A 12,023-nucleotide genomic window follows, 5' to 3' on the forward strand; every position below is an offset into this window, starting at 1 on the left:
TGTGGTAACCAACTACTCTGTTACAAACACCAACGTAAGATCACCGCGTGTAATCGCCCCGTTTGGCAGGTGCTTGCAGGTGTTCCGCGTTGGGGGGCGAATCGGTTGCCTGCACGCCGAGCGGGCAGTGGCGCGACTAAGCTGCCAAGGGAAGGCTTCGACAGGCTTTGTGCCGGACGACTATGCTTATCTGGTTAGAACCAGGGCTATCAAGACGTTACATCGGGCCTGGCGAGAGTGCTTGTGCGTGCTTGGTCCCACTGCCCTTGAGCGACAGAGGCAAACGTCGGAGCCATTGGGTAGGTGAATGCCATGTGGGTACCGCGTGTGCTCAACGAGGGGGTGGGTTAAATATGGAGGTGTCGTCGTTCTTCTGGTATGACTCCAGGTGTTACCGGATTCCCTTCTCATCTTCTGGTCACACTCGCTCTGGGCTGCCTTTCCATTGACCGAGTCTTTGGTCGCGATTGAGCTTTGAAACCATGGCTTCCGCCCACGAGACTACTGCGTATGTTCCCTTGCTCTTCGGCCCTTTGGTACTCGGGTCTACTGGGATTGATACGGTTTGCTGACATGTTTGACAGCGCTGAGGCACTACAGCACGGCCAAGAGGTCGCTGACCAGCACCCTCATCTCTACGGTGCCACCATCAACGACTCCAACGTTGCCGGCGCGCATGTTTCCGTCGAGAAGCCCGGTGCGCTCACTGCTGGCTCCAACTCCGATGCTGCTTCCTATGTTCAAGAGGAGGATGGCATCGGTGGCATCAGGCCCACCGCGGAGGAGTTGAAGACACTCCGCAAGGTTGGAGAGCCCCTCCCCAAGAGCGCTTTCTTGGTCGCCATCGTCGAGCTCTGCGAACGCTTCACCTACTATGGTGCTTCCGGCATCTTCCAAAACTACATCTCGCGTCCTCGCAGCGGTGAGGAAGGTCGCGGTGCGCTCGGTATGGGTCACCAAGGAGCCACTGGCCTCACCACCTTCTTCCAGTTCTGGTGCTACGTTACTCCCATTCTCGGTGCCATCATTGCCGATCAGTACCTTGGAAAGTACAACACCATCGTCATCTTCTGCTGCGTCTACATCCTCGGTCTTATCGTCCTCACCTGCACATCCATTCCTTCCGCTCTGGATCACGGCGCTGGTCTCGCTGGTTACATTGTTGCTATTATCATCATCGGTCTCGGAACTGGAGGCATCAAGTCCAACGTTGCGCCCTTGATTGCCGATCAATACAAGAGGAGACAAATGGTCATTGGTACCGATGACAAGACTGGCGAGAAGGTCATCATTGACCCTGCCATTACCATCCAGAGGATTTACATGATCTTCTACTGGTGCATCAACGCCGGATCTCTATCTCTGCTCGCTACTCCATACTTGGAACGCGATCGCGACTTCTGGAGTGCCTACCTGCTCTGCCTCTGCGTCTTCTTCGTCGGACTGCTCGTCCTCGTCCTCGGTCGCAAGGTCTACGTTGTCCGACCTCCTCAGGGATCCATCATTACCGACGCCTTCCGTATTATCTGGATGATGATCAAGAACCGCAACATGGATGCTGCTAAGCCATCTTACCAGGCCGGCCTCGGCAAGACCAAGGTCCTCAACTGGGACGACCACTTTGTCGATGAAGTCAAGCGTGCTCTTATTGCTTGCCAGGTCTTCTGCTTCTACCCCATCTACTGGGTTGTCTACGGTAACTTCTCCAACAACTTCGTCACCCAGGCCGGTCAGATGCGTCTTCACGGCATTCCCAACGATCTGATGCAGAACTTCGATCCCATCGCTATTATCGTTTTCTTGCCCATTGTCGACCAGTGGCTCATGCCCACACTCCGCAAGCACAAGATCGCCTTCCCTCCTATCAACCGTATCGTTGCCGGATTCTGGATCGCATCCATGGCCATGGTTTACGCCTGCGTCATCCAATACTACATTTACCACTCGGGTCCTTGCTACATGACCCCTCTAGGCTGCGACGCTGATCTTGTCGACGGCGTTCACCAGGGTAACAACATTCACGTTGCCGCCCAAACCGGTGCCTACATTCTCATTGGTCTCTCTGAGATCTTCGCCTCCGTTACTGGACTCGAGTACGCGTACACCAAGGCCCCGCCCAGCATGAAGTCGTTCGTCCAGTCCATGTACCTCCTCACCAACGCTTTCGGATCTGCCATCTCCGAGGCTCTTAACCCGCTTGTCGTTGACCCCAAGATTCAGTGGATGTTTGCTGGTCTTGCCGTTGCATCGTTCATCGCTGGTTGCCTCATCTGGATTCTGTTCCACCACCTCAACGAGACTGAGGACGAGATGAACCAGCTTGACCAGGACTACGACAAGGATGAGACCCTGAGGAGAAGCAGTGTGCACGGAGACCGCACTGTCGGTGTTCACCATTCTATTGATGAGAAGGCATAGATGAGTTTGGGGAGATTTCGAAAGGGATGCTAGTATGAAGTTAATGTGCCATATTGCATGGCAGCTATGATACCAAGATGAGAATTCAACTGTTCAAAACAAATCGTTTATTCTTTGATGATGTGACATGCAAATGAATGGCTTTCCTTCCTGTCCTCTAAAAAGCAGTAATGTCGATCCAGTCCTGGACTTCGACCTAACCTGAGAACGCGTTCCTATGTTCCACAGTCCACTATTGTTCGGCAGGGTGCCAGATTGCCTGGTATTTTGGGCAACCACAAGGCTTGATAAGTTGGAAGAGCGCTCGAGACCTAACCACCGCCAATGGAGTTAGCGGAAGGCTGGCGTCGCCGCGCTAAGCCAAGCAGCCCCGCACTCACCGTGAAGCGTACTGGCGAAGATACTTTACCCCCATGCACTTTCATTCACTCCAGTTGATTGTTTGCTGTGCAGCGAACGCTATAAGATAGATGCCCATATTCGTTTTCTACGTCTCGGCTTCCAAAACGACTCTTCTCTGCAAAGTGTTGACGATCTCGCTTACTATTTTGAGAAACTAAGAAAAGCAGCCTATGCTCACCTTCTAGATTTGGCCTGTCCTAAGCTCGTATGCTCCGTCACACCTCGTATCCTTCGTCGCCTACGTTCGAGACACCGCTTCTTTTCACCTGTGATACGGTATAGCTCTCTTGCTCAGACGCGTCAGCTCGTGCGTCGTTTTCTAGCTGAAGTTTATCTTGTTTGCTTTTGTGGTAGTGCTCAACCTCCTTCAGCCTCTCTTTCCAGCTAGGTAGCTACTCGTCCCTTACTACCTGCCTACCAACATTCCACTCGCATCACGCTATATGCAGCAACAACTGTTTAAGATGACGTCTACAATCACCACGACACCGACGACGACCTACAACTACGTCTACACAACCTACACAAATGCGTCGCCGAGTCCTTTCACCAAACCCACAGAGTTCCCGTCCATCTTCAGCTATGGCGCTGCAGTAGGATGCGCCTCGAATTCCGTCATCCCCGATACACCCGCGCAGCCCTCCAACTACCCTCTCGGTCGGCCATCTGGCCGCGATGGCGGCTGTGTTATCAGTAACGATGCGGACTTCAACGACCATGCTTTCTGGGACATGTACGCTTGCTGTTCGAACAAGGAGAGCACTGCAATGGGTAGTCCGTTCCCTTGCACGGTAATGTGCTCGGCTAGCGATGAACAGAGCTTCTTGGAGCTGGGAGAGTGTCTGAGCAAGAGGGTCGACGTTGTCATCTGCACTCCACCGTTCGATGAGATTAGCAAGAATTCGACGGACCCGGATACAGCTAGTAGCAGTGGTTCTATGGCGCAATCCTCATCGGTGGGGACGATGAGCGAGAGTGGGAGCGCGACTGCGAGCTCAAGTGGCGATGCGAGCGCGAGTGGTAGTCCTTCGAATGCGGACTCGACGGGCGGCGCCAGTGCGGTGCGCGTTACACATGGTGCGTTTTCGAAGGCTGGGCTGGCGGTATTTGGCATCATGGCGCTCGGCTCCGCTGCAGGCATGTTCTTGTAGGAAAACATGGGAAAGGATAATGAATATTACAACTGAGCTGGTCTTACCGTCATGTCGTCTTTCAGCACCTTGGTGTAAGTTTTATCTAGTCGGAACATGGTTCACAAATTGCTGTCATCGGTAACAGCAGTATCGTAGCCTCATTGCATAGCTGGTGCTTTTCTGGAACGGTCCTATTGCCATCAACAGTTCATTTACTAACATGCACTGTGGTGGTAACTGTATAATCAGTATAGTCGCCGATAATTGTTCATAGCTTACTGCAAACCTGCATCGTGGACCATTTCACAGCAACGACATGCTCACGGCCATGCCATGCTGTGAGACCTTCATGTTGTGATAGAATGGCAAAGAGAAAGACTTGAATAACCAAAGAACGCAACATTCTGCTCACCACTCCATGATGCGCTCACTAAAAGGGACGGTTCGAACATGCAAATATCAATCGACTCTCGAGAAAAGCATAGGTACAGTATTTACAACCAGTCACTCAATCCGCTGCTGCCACTTCTGATCCACCACACCGAAGACCAAATCGTCTTAATGATTGATCTCGTCAACCATACGCGTGTCACCCACTGGCCCTATATCCTTGATGGAACGCGACAAGAAAACCATGCTGTGCAAATCGAAGCAAAATGCAGCCACCTTTCTATTTCTTTCTTCTACTTCTTATCTGTCGACCTCGCCGAACACAAGGTCCATGGTTCCGATGATGGCCACAGCATCGGCGAGCAAATGACCTCTTGAAATCTGGTCCATGCAGGCCAAGTGTGCAAATCCAGGTGCCCTAATCTTACACCTATACGGCCTCTCGCTACCATCTGAAACCAAGAAGACACCCATCTCTCCCTTGGGCGCCTCAATAGCGCTGTATGTCTCGCCAGGTGGGACAGTGTAACCCTTGCTGAAGAGCAAGAAGTGGTGGATGAGGGCCTCCATGTTCTCCTTCATGGCAGCACGTGGTGGGGGCGCGATCTTGTAGTCCTCAACCTTGACGGGGCCAGCTGGCATGTCGTTCAAGCATTGGTGAATAATGCGGAGAGACTGGCGGAACTCCTCCATACGGCAGAGGTAACGGTCGTAGCAGTCACCGTTGACACCGACTGGGACATCGAAGTCAACCCTGTCGTAGGCGTCATATGGCTGCGACTTGCGGACATCCCAGGGAACACCGGATCCTCGAAGCATAACACCAGAGAAGGAGTAGTTGATGGCGTCGGCAGCTGAGACAACACCAACGCCCTTTGTGCGGCCAATCCAGATGCGGTTGTCTGTCAACATCTCCTCAGTCTCGTCGATGCGGTCACCGAACTGGGTAGCCCATTGGTAGATGTCGTCGAGAAGACCGAGAGGAAGATCCTGCGACACACCACCGGGGCGGACGTAGGCTGCGTGAAGACGGGCACCGGAAACACGTTCGTAGAATTCCTAGACGTAATCAGCATGTGGAATCTATACTTTTGCCACGCACAACTCACCATGAGCTTCTCACGCTCCTCGAAACCCCACAAGAAGGGCGTCAGAGCACCGACATCCATAGCGTGGGACAAGACCGACATGAGATGGTTCAAAATGCGGGTGATTTCACCGAACAAAGTACGAATGTACTTGGCGCGGATTGGGATATCGATGTTCAGCAGCTTCTCGACAGCCAGCGAGAAGCATTGCTCGTTGGTCATCATAGAAACATAGTCGAGTCGGTCAAAGTATGGCAGGGCCTGGAGGTATGTCCGGTACTCGATGAGCTTCTCTGTGCCTCTGTGCAGCAGGCCAACGTGCGGGTCGGCGCGCACGATCTCCTCTCCGTTCAGCTCCAGAATCAAGCGCAACACACCGTGGGCAGCGGGATGCTGGGGCCCGAAGTTGACAGTGTAATGCCGGATCTTCCTGGTGTCTACATGTTCATCCTCCTCCGCTCTGGTTTCCTGGGCCGTCTCGGCTGGTGCAACGCCACCGAAGTTGGAATCGGTCGCGACCAATCGTGTCCGCTGGCTCTCCTCGACTTCAGCATATCGGCGGGGGAATGTAGTCGACAGGCAGCGTGCAATGGGTCGTGAAGGGATTGCCGATCGGAGCTGGGGTCGGGAGGCGTTGAGGCACGCTCGCTTCGCCGCGGGGCCGGCCAGACGCGCAAAGGAGACAGGCATGGTGGTGGTATCTCTCCCTACGTCGAGTATAGGGCCTCAATGGGCGTGTAGAGTGGAGAGTGAGGTCGTGGCGTTGGAGGGGAGCTTTCCTCATATCGATGATGCTACCAGATTGAGTCTACCGCCATTGGCTGCGTGGGTCTTGGCGCGCCGGCGCCTTCCTCGAACTTTTTGTGAACATGGAAAGTGCTCCCCACCGAAAACACCAAACTTGACCCCAACACCGCAAACATGTCGACACCGAGTGCACAGGAGCAGATGAAGCGCAAGGTACTTACGCGACTTGGAATATGTGGCTGATACTCCGCTAATGCCACGATTAGACGCTTGGAGTTGGTCCAGAGACAGTCACCAACCAGCAGTCTACCGACTTTCCAGGACACTGGCCGGGCGAGAACCACGAATGGGACTTGGAATACTTCAAGGAGGTATGCGCGACCAGAGTCACATAAAAAATACATGACTACGTACTAACCAAAGGTTCAGAACTTCAACGTCACCTTCCACAAATTTGTCCCCAACAACGCCGAGTTCTCTCTGACTGGTATCGACACCTCGGTCGCAAACGCCTTCCGCCGCATTCTCCTCTCCGAAATCCCTACGCTCGCAATAGAAGATGTCTTCATCTACCAAAACACATCCATCATCCAAGACGAAGTGCTCGCCCACCGCCTCGGCCTAATCCCCCTCTGCGGCGACCGCGAGGGTCTCCGCTGGCTGAAATGGTACAAGAAGCCCACAGACGACAACGAGGGCTCCGGAACACCCTCAGACTACAACACCATCGCGCTACGATTAGACGTGGAATGCACATGGCAAGATGGCGGTTTGCAACGAGCAGTAGCTGGAGAGACCGATCCCGATAGACTCTACGTCGGCCACAACGTCTACGCTAAAGATATCGTCTTCCACCCCCACGGCCGTCAAGAGGAGAAGTTTGCGCATAGCGAAGGGAAAGAGATTCGGTCTACAAACCCGGATATACTGATCGCAAAGATGAGGCCAGGGCAGAGCATTTCTCTCAGTATGCACGCTATCAAGGGTATCGGACAAGACCATGCCAAGTTTTCGCCCGTCGCGACGGCTTCGTACCGCCTCATGCCCACCATTGACATCACGAAACCCATCATCGGCGCCGACGCAAAGAAATTCGCGCGCTGCTTCCCTCGTGGCGTCATCAAGCTCGACAAGGTCACTTCCGAGGACGCCCAGAAACACGCTGAGTTGGAAGGCAAGGAAGGCGAGCCCAAGGCTGTAGTCGAGAACGCTATGAACGATACTGTTAGCAGAGAATGCTTAAGACATCCCGAATTCAAAGATAAAGTAAAGTTAGGTCGGATACGAGACCACTTTATCTTCAAAGTGGAAAGCACAGGACAGTGGGAGAGCGATGAACTATTTTTGGAGAGTGTTAAGCTACTCAAGATCAAATGCCAGAGGATTAAGAGGGGATTGGATGAGATGCAAAAGTAGGGAGGTTTTTGGAATGAGAGAATGGAGGAGTTTGCATTGCAATGGCGTTCTAGGGCATTACGGTGGCGGGTTTCGAAAAGTCTGCGATATCACGGAGCGACTTCTTTTGCATGGGTTCGTTCATTTGGCATTTAGCCTTGGAGCGATTGTCCAGAGGCATAACAAATGATTATACCATACGTTCAATTCGCATGCCGCATTGAAGAGAGCAAGTTTCGTATGCATGCCTTGGTACCTTGAACCGGAAGCAAGTGCACTGAGTTGGAGAAACATCATGCTAGTCAAAGGCGTTTGCGTCGGCATTGATGAGGTATATTTGAAAGCAAAGAACAAGCTTGCTTCTATAGATACAACTAGACATTCTTGACTGACGCGTATTTGTACAAAAATCATAGCTGTACAAAGAGCCAACTGACAAGCACCGAACCGGGGTATATGAGAGTTTGTCCACCTGGGACACCTTGCTAGATAAACATCAAAGAAATTCGTACAGAAGTTGTGATAGTACATGAGTGTAGTCGTGGTTCAATCGCGTAGAATCGTTGCATGAGAGCTAGGGAGGTTTCCACGAAAGGACATGCTGACAGCTATGAGAGCTCTGCCAGCGCATCGCTACACAGTTTCTGCACGCTTTCAGGATTGAAGCGTGGGCGCCATGTCATATTCTTCCTCTTCTGTTGCAGCTTTTCCCTCTCCTCGTCTGTCAGCATCCAGCTGCTCCTTGGATCTTTGAACTGCGTTTTGGTGGGAGATGGCGAAGGAGTTGGGAATGCGAACCGCACACCACGTACACCAGTGGTCTCCTTTAGGGTACGCACACTAGTAAGATGGCCCTCTACCATACAGACAAAGGCGGGGGTGCCATTCGGCAGCTGGACCCCCGGTTTTGACCGCACATGCTCTGTTGACAGAGGTGACAGGATACTGTCATTCTTCATGTGCCGGGACAGAGGTCTAGAGTCGGCACACGAGTCCCATTCTACATTCTTTCCGGGTGGCGATGGAAAGCGAAAGTTCCTCAGCGCAAGGTCTGGGTCTACCTCAAGGTCGAAGGCGTAGGAATCCGTGCTTGAGGTTGAGCTGCGATAGCTGCTTGTTGAGTCGAAGGACCTGACTCTGGATGATCGCCGGAACCAAGTCTGTTCGTCTGGAATGGTCGCAGAGTCTGGTGTTAGAGGCTGGTCGTCGTCTACAGTTGGCGCAGTGGAGGATGGTGACGGTGGTGTCAGAGCGACGATGGTCTCGTTGTAGTACTTCTCGGCCGCGTTCAGTTCTTTGTAGCGGTTTTTGAGTGTCGCCTCTCTTGCCAGTGTGTCGTGAGAGAGTGCGATGTAGAAGTTCAGATATGCGGAGTGGATGGGATGGATCTGTTATTCGTCAGCACTTGCATCTCATATGTTGCGCTTGCCTTGGCGACCTTCATACATGGAAGGTACGCAGCGCAGTGCTGCTTTTACACACCTTATCATTGATATCGCCCAACAAACGCTCCCCATAACTTGCGCACTGTGTGTAGTGTCGACTAGCATACAGATCCTTGAGAGCCTGCATCTTCGCCTTCAACATGTAGGTTCCAGCTTGCGCCAACATATTGCTTAAGCGTGAAGTCGATGATCGTTGACTGTAGGACGAAAACGATTGGAGAACGAGCAGTAAAAGGATTGTGGTTGCGAATATAAGCTTGGGCGTGACGAGCAGACCGGAGAGAGGCGGAACGAAAAGTGAGAAGCGCAGCCTCAAGGAATGAAAAAAGTGAAGCCGGCTTCAGGGTTGAGGTCGTCGATATTTGTTGAGTTGGTAGCGACGTAAGCAGGCTAAGTGAAGGCAATAATGCAGGTGCGCTTTCCTCTTGTCGATGCTCTTGAGACCTCGGGATATTTCAGGGTAGATGCCAGCTCCTCGGAAAACGGTTGAAAGCAATGCAGCTACCGGAGCGCTCGGTGGGGAATCAATGCGAACGGGATTAAAAGCAATGCGAACGCCCATAACAGGCCATATTATATGATGCCTGAGGGCCTGACCAGGCCTGACGTACTATTTCTGCATTTGTTTCACCACGCACGTTACGTTTCATGGACAAGCTATCCCTACCCTTAGCCAGGGCTAAACTCGCCTAAGATGGTCAGGTACCGCGTCGCTTGTTACTACTTGGGTTAAAGCACGCAGAAGGTTTGAAGCACCCTCGTGCGTACTGCAGTGTCATGACTGTTGGTGTGCATTGTTGCTGCCTTATTGAGGAGTGGTGTAGTCAGGTGCCGGCGAGTTTTTGTCTACCGCTATCTGCGACTCATGGCATACAGCGGAGAGACAGGCCGGCATTGTAAGCCGGACGTTAGCTTTGCGAATACTCGATTGCCGACCTGGTGAAATATATCATGAGTACTTGCAGGTGGTTTATAAAGATCTAGATCGATCGCGCTGCACTGCACTGCACTGCACTGTAGCACGCATGCGCGCAGAACGCAAGCGAAGATTTGCGGTTGGGCGTGTAGATAGTAGCGAGAGCAGAGGAGGCCGATGCGCTCTTTGAGGTGGCTGGCGATCTTATTTAGCCTGCATTTCTGCGACAACAATTGGCAGCAGGAGAGCTGACACATGTGGTTAATATGAGTAGATCTGCACGGTGCTGCCCAGATGTGACGCAGACCCCCAGCGTAGATGCGGTCGAGAAGCAGACATGACACAAAGGCACGGGATTCAATCACGAATGCTTTCCACGAACTGGTTGGTACAAAAGAGCTATGAACAGATGGTTATTCTACACAGCCCATGAGGGAGATGGAACCAGATCATTGGGATATCAAGTCTAAAGCTCCTGAACTGCTTAACCCTCGGAAGCAGCCGCACCGGTAATAATCTCGACAAGTTCGCCAGTAATGACGGCTTGACGCGTTCGGTTGTAGAGAATCTGGAACTTGTTGATCATGTCTCCAGCGTTCTTGGAAGCGTTGTCCATGGCGTTTTGACGCGCAGACTGCTCACAAGCGTGACCCTCAGCCAAAGCCCAGAAGAGCGAGTTGGCGAGAGCGTACTCGCGGAGGTTGGGAAGAACCTCGTCCTCAATCTCGAAAGCAGAGAAGTTGGCTAGATAGATCATTAGACATGAATTTTCCCACTTGGAGGTGTAACGTACCAGACTGGGCAATAGCCTCCTCAGAGTAGGCCTCCTGGATGGTGGCCTCGTAACTCGAAGCGTTGATGAACTTGTTGTAGACGATCTTGACGGAAGCGTATTCGGTGGGCAGCAAGGAGATCTGGTCGGCAATGTGCAGAGAGTCGGCAAAGGTAGGAACGTCCTTTCCAGCACCGGCGAAGGACAGGACCATGTTCTTTCCGTTGGAACGACCGAGTTGCGCCTTGCACTTCTCGCCAATGACAGCCAACTCAGTCTCGGGAGCCTGTTGGAGCATAGCCCTGACCTTCCTCGACATTCCCGAGTGGATACCACCGCAGAGACCCTTGTCGGAGCTGCAGACGATGACCAAGTTCTTCTTGCCCTCACTCTCGATGGGCTTGGTCTCGGCGCTCTCGAAAACGGTGTTGGACGTCTGGCCGTACTTGCGGGACTCGGTCATGGCCTTCTGGGCACGGGTGAGCTTGGTCGAGGCGACGACCTTCATGGTCTTGGTGATCTTCTCGATGTTGCGAATCGACTTGAGACGGCCCTCGATTTCACGGAGGGTGGCATAGCCGGCAGCATTGGAGACGGTAAGGGTGGCAGGCCTATATACACATGTTCCAGTCAGCGATTGATGCAGTGGGCGATGCAATGGCTCCGGCAATGGGGGGTCGCAGAGCGCGAGAAAAGCTGCGGGCTGAGGTGGGAGCGTACCGGGCGGCGGCGGCGGCCATGCCCGCCTTGAAGGCCGGGCGCGCAGCTCGTGACAGCATCATGGCTACGAATTGAGATGAGTGGAGATGGCGACAGCCGTGTGGTGGTGCTTCACTGCTGTCTTTGCTGAGCGGAAGCTCTCATCGGGCAGTCGGGACACTGAATTGCTTTCCGCGCTAACATGCCAAGTGTCACGTGAGCTCCTCCAGCAGAGTACTCCGGATGCGGTGCCTCTCACCAGCGCCGCCACGCTGGCGGTAGTCCGAGTGTATTGTGAAGAGTGTCCTTGGCCTATTCAGATGCCGATGATGGCTAAAAATGGCCCCAAAGACGACATCGTCGTGACAACATTAGGAGGACATAGGCATGAGAAAGGAAGGGACAGGTGGCAAGCACCACCCACCAAAGCCTTGACGCAGCGTTCTGCATGTTGCGCATCTAAGGAAAAGCAAGCAGCTTCCACCAGGACTGTGTTCACTGGTAGCCGATTTGCAGCATGTTAGTGCATCGATCGATGGTGAGGTTACGCATCTGCTGCAAAGGCCGAACGCCCGTGCGCTGGTGGACTTAGTGAAGCACAGCTGGGCAATGGCTCCC

The 12,023-nt window shown here is 53.0% G+C and overlaps 7 protein-coding genes across 7 annotated transcripts; 4 read left to right on the forward strand and 3 right to left on the reverse strand.

The window, feature by feature from the left end:
* Positions 1-243: 243 nt before the first annotated feature.
* BKA58DRAFT_355462 (peptide transporter PTR2-A) lies at positions 244-2,513 on the forward strand. Its single transcript, XM_046168643.1, has 2 exons — positions 244-508; positions 585-2,513. Exons 1-2 carry the CDS (start codon positions 483-485, stop codon positions 2,416-2,418), a joined length of 1,860 nt encoding a protein of 619 aa, XP_046029762.1. The 5' UTR covers positions 244-482; the 3' UTR covers positions 2,419-2,513.
* A 771-nt stretch (positions 2,514-3,284) lies between these two features.
* On the forward strand, positions 3,285-3,971 carry BKA58DRAFT_398922 (uncharacterized protein; the record flags this gene model as incomplete). The annotated part of the gene is made up of 1 exon (XM_046171514.1): positions 3,285-3,971. The coding sequence occupies one exon, from the start codon at positions 3,285-3,287 to the stop codon at positions 3,969-3,971; it is 687 nt and encodes a 228-aa protein (XP_046029763.1).
* Positions 3,972-4,643: 672 nt separating this feature from the next.
* Positions 4,644-6,121, reverse strand: BKA58DRAFT_309986 (nife hydrogenase-like protein; the record flags this gene model as incomplete). The annotated part of the gene is made up of 2 exons (XM_046167272.1): positions 4,644-5,402; positions 5,453-6,121. 2 exons carry the CDS (start codon positions 6,119-6,121, stop codon positions 4,644-4,646), a joined length of 1,428 nt encoding a protein of 475 aa, XP_046029764.1.
* A 196-nt stretch (positions 6,122-6,317) lies between these two features.
* Positions 6,318-7,867, forward strand: BKA58DRAFT_106431 (DNA-directed RNA polymerase). Its single transcript, XM_046163841.1, has 3 exons — positions 6,318-6,391; positions 6,445-6,549; positions 6,608-7,867. Exons 1-3 carry the CDS (start codon positions 6,353-6,355, stop codon positions 7,592-7,594), a joined length of 1,131 nt encoding a protein of 376 aa, XP_046029765.1. The 5' UTR covers positions 6,318-6,352; the 3' UTR covers positions 7,595-7,867.
* BKA58DRAFT_453151 (uncharacterized protein) lies at positions 7,868-9,184 on the reverse strand (the record flags this gene model as incomplete). The annotated part of the gene is made up of 2 exons (XM_046174454.1): positions 7,868-8,961; positions 9,020-9,184. The coding sequence occupies 2 exons, from the start codon at positions 9,182-9,184 to the stop codon at positions 8,182-8,184; spliced, it is 945 nt and encodes a 314-aa protein (XP_046029766.1). The 3' UTR covers positions 7,868-8,181.
* A 1,109-nt stretch (positions 9,185-10,293) lies between these two features.
* Positions 10,294-11,570, reverse strand: BKA58DRAFT_466548 (ATPase, F1 complex, gamma subunit domain-containing protein). Its single transcript, XM_046175017.1, has 3 exons — positions 11,427-11,570; positions 10,728-11,317; positions 10,294-10,678 (listed from the first exon to the last, which is right to left on the reverse strand). The coding sequence occupies exons 1-3, from the start codon at positions 11,486-11,488 to the stop codon at positions 10,419-10,421; spliced, it is 912 nt and encodes a 303-aa protein (XP_046029767.1). The 5' UTR covers positions 11,489-11,570; the 3' UTR covers positions 10,294-10,418.
* On the forward strand, positions 11,364-11,983 carry BKA58DRAFT_106452 (uncharacterized protein). The gene has a single exon (XM_046163842.1). It carries the CDS (start codon positions 11,513-11,515, stop codon positions 11,927-11,929), a length of 417 nt encoding a protein of 138 aa, XP_046029768.1. The 5' UTR covers positions 11,364-11,512; the 3' UTR covers positions 11,930-11,983.
* Positions 11,984-12,023: the final 40 nt, after the last annotated feature.

The sequence above is a fragment of the Alternaria rosae genome (genome assembly GCF_020736505.1).
Source record: "Alternaria rosae strain MPI-PUGE-AT-0040 chromosome Unknown BKA58scaffold_2, whole genome shotgun sequence".
In the NCBI taxonomy this organism is placed as follows: domain Eukaryota; kingdom Fungi; phylum Ascomycota; class Dothideomycetes; order Pleosporales; family Pleosporaceae; genus Alternaria; species Alternaria rosae.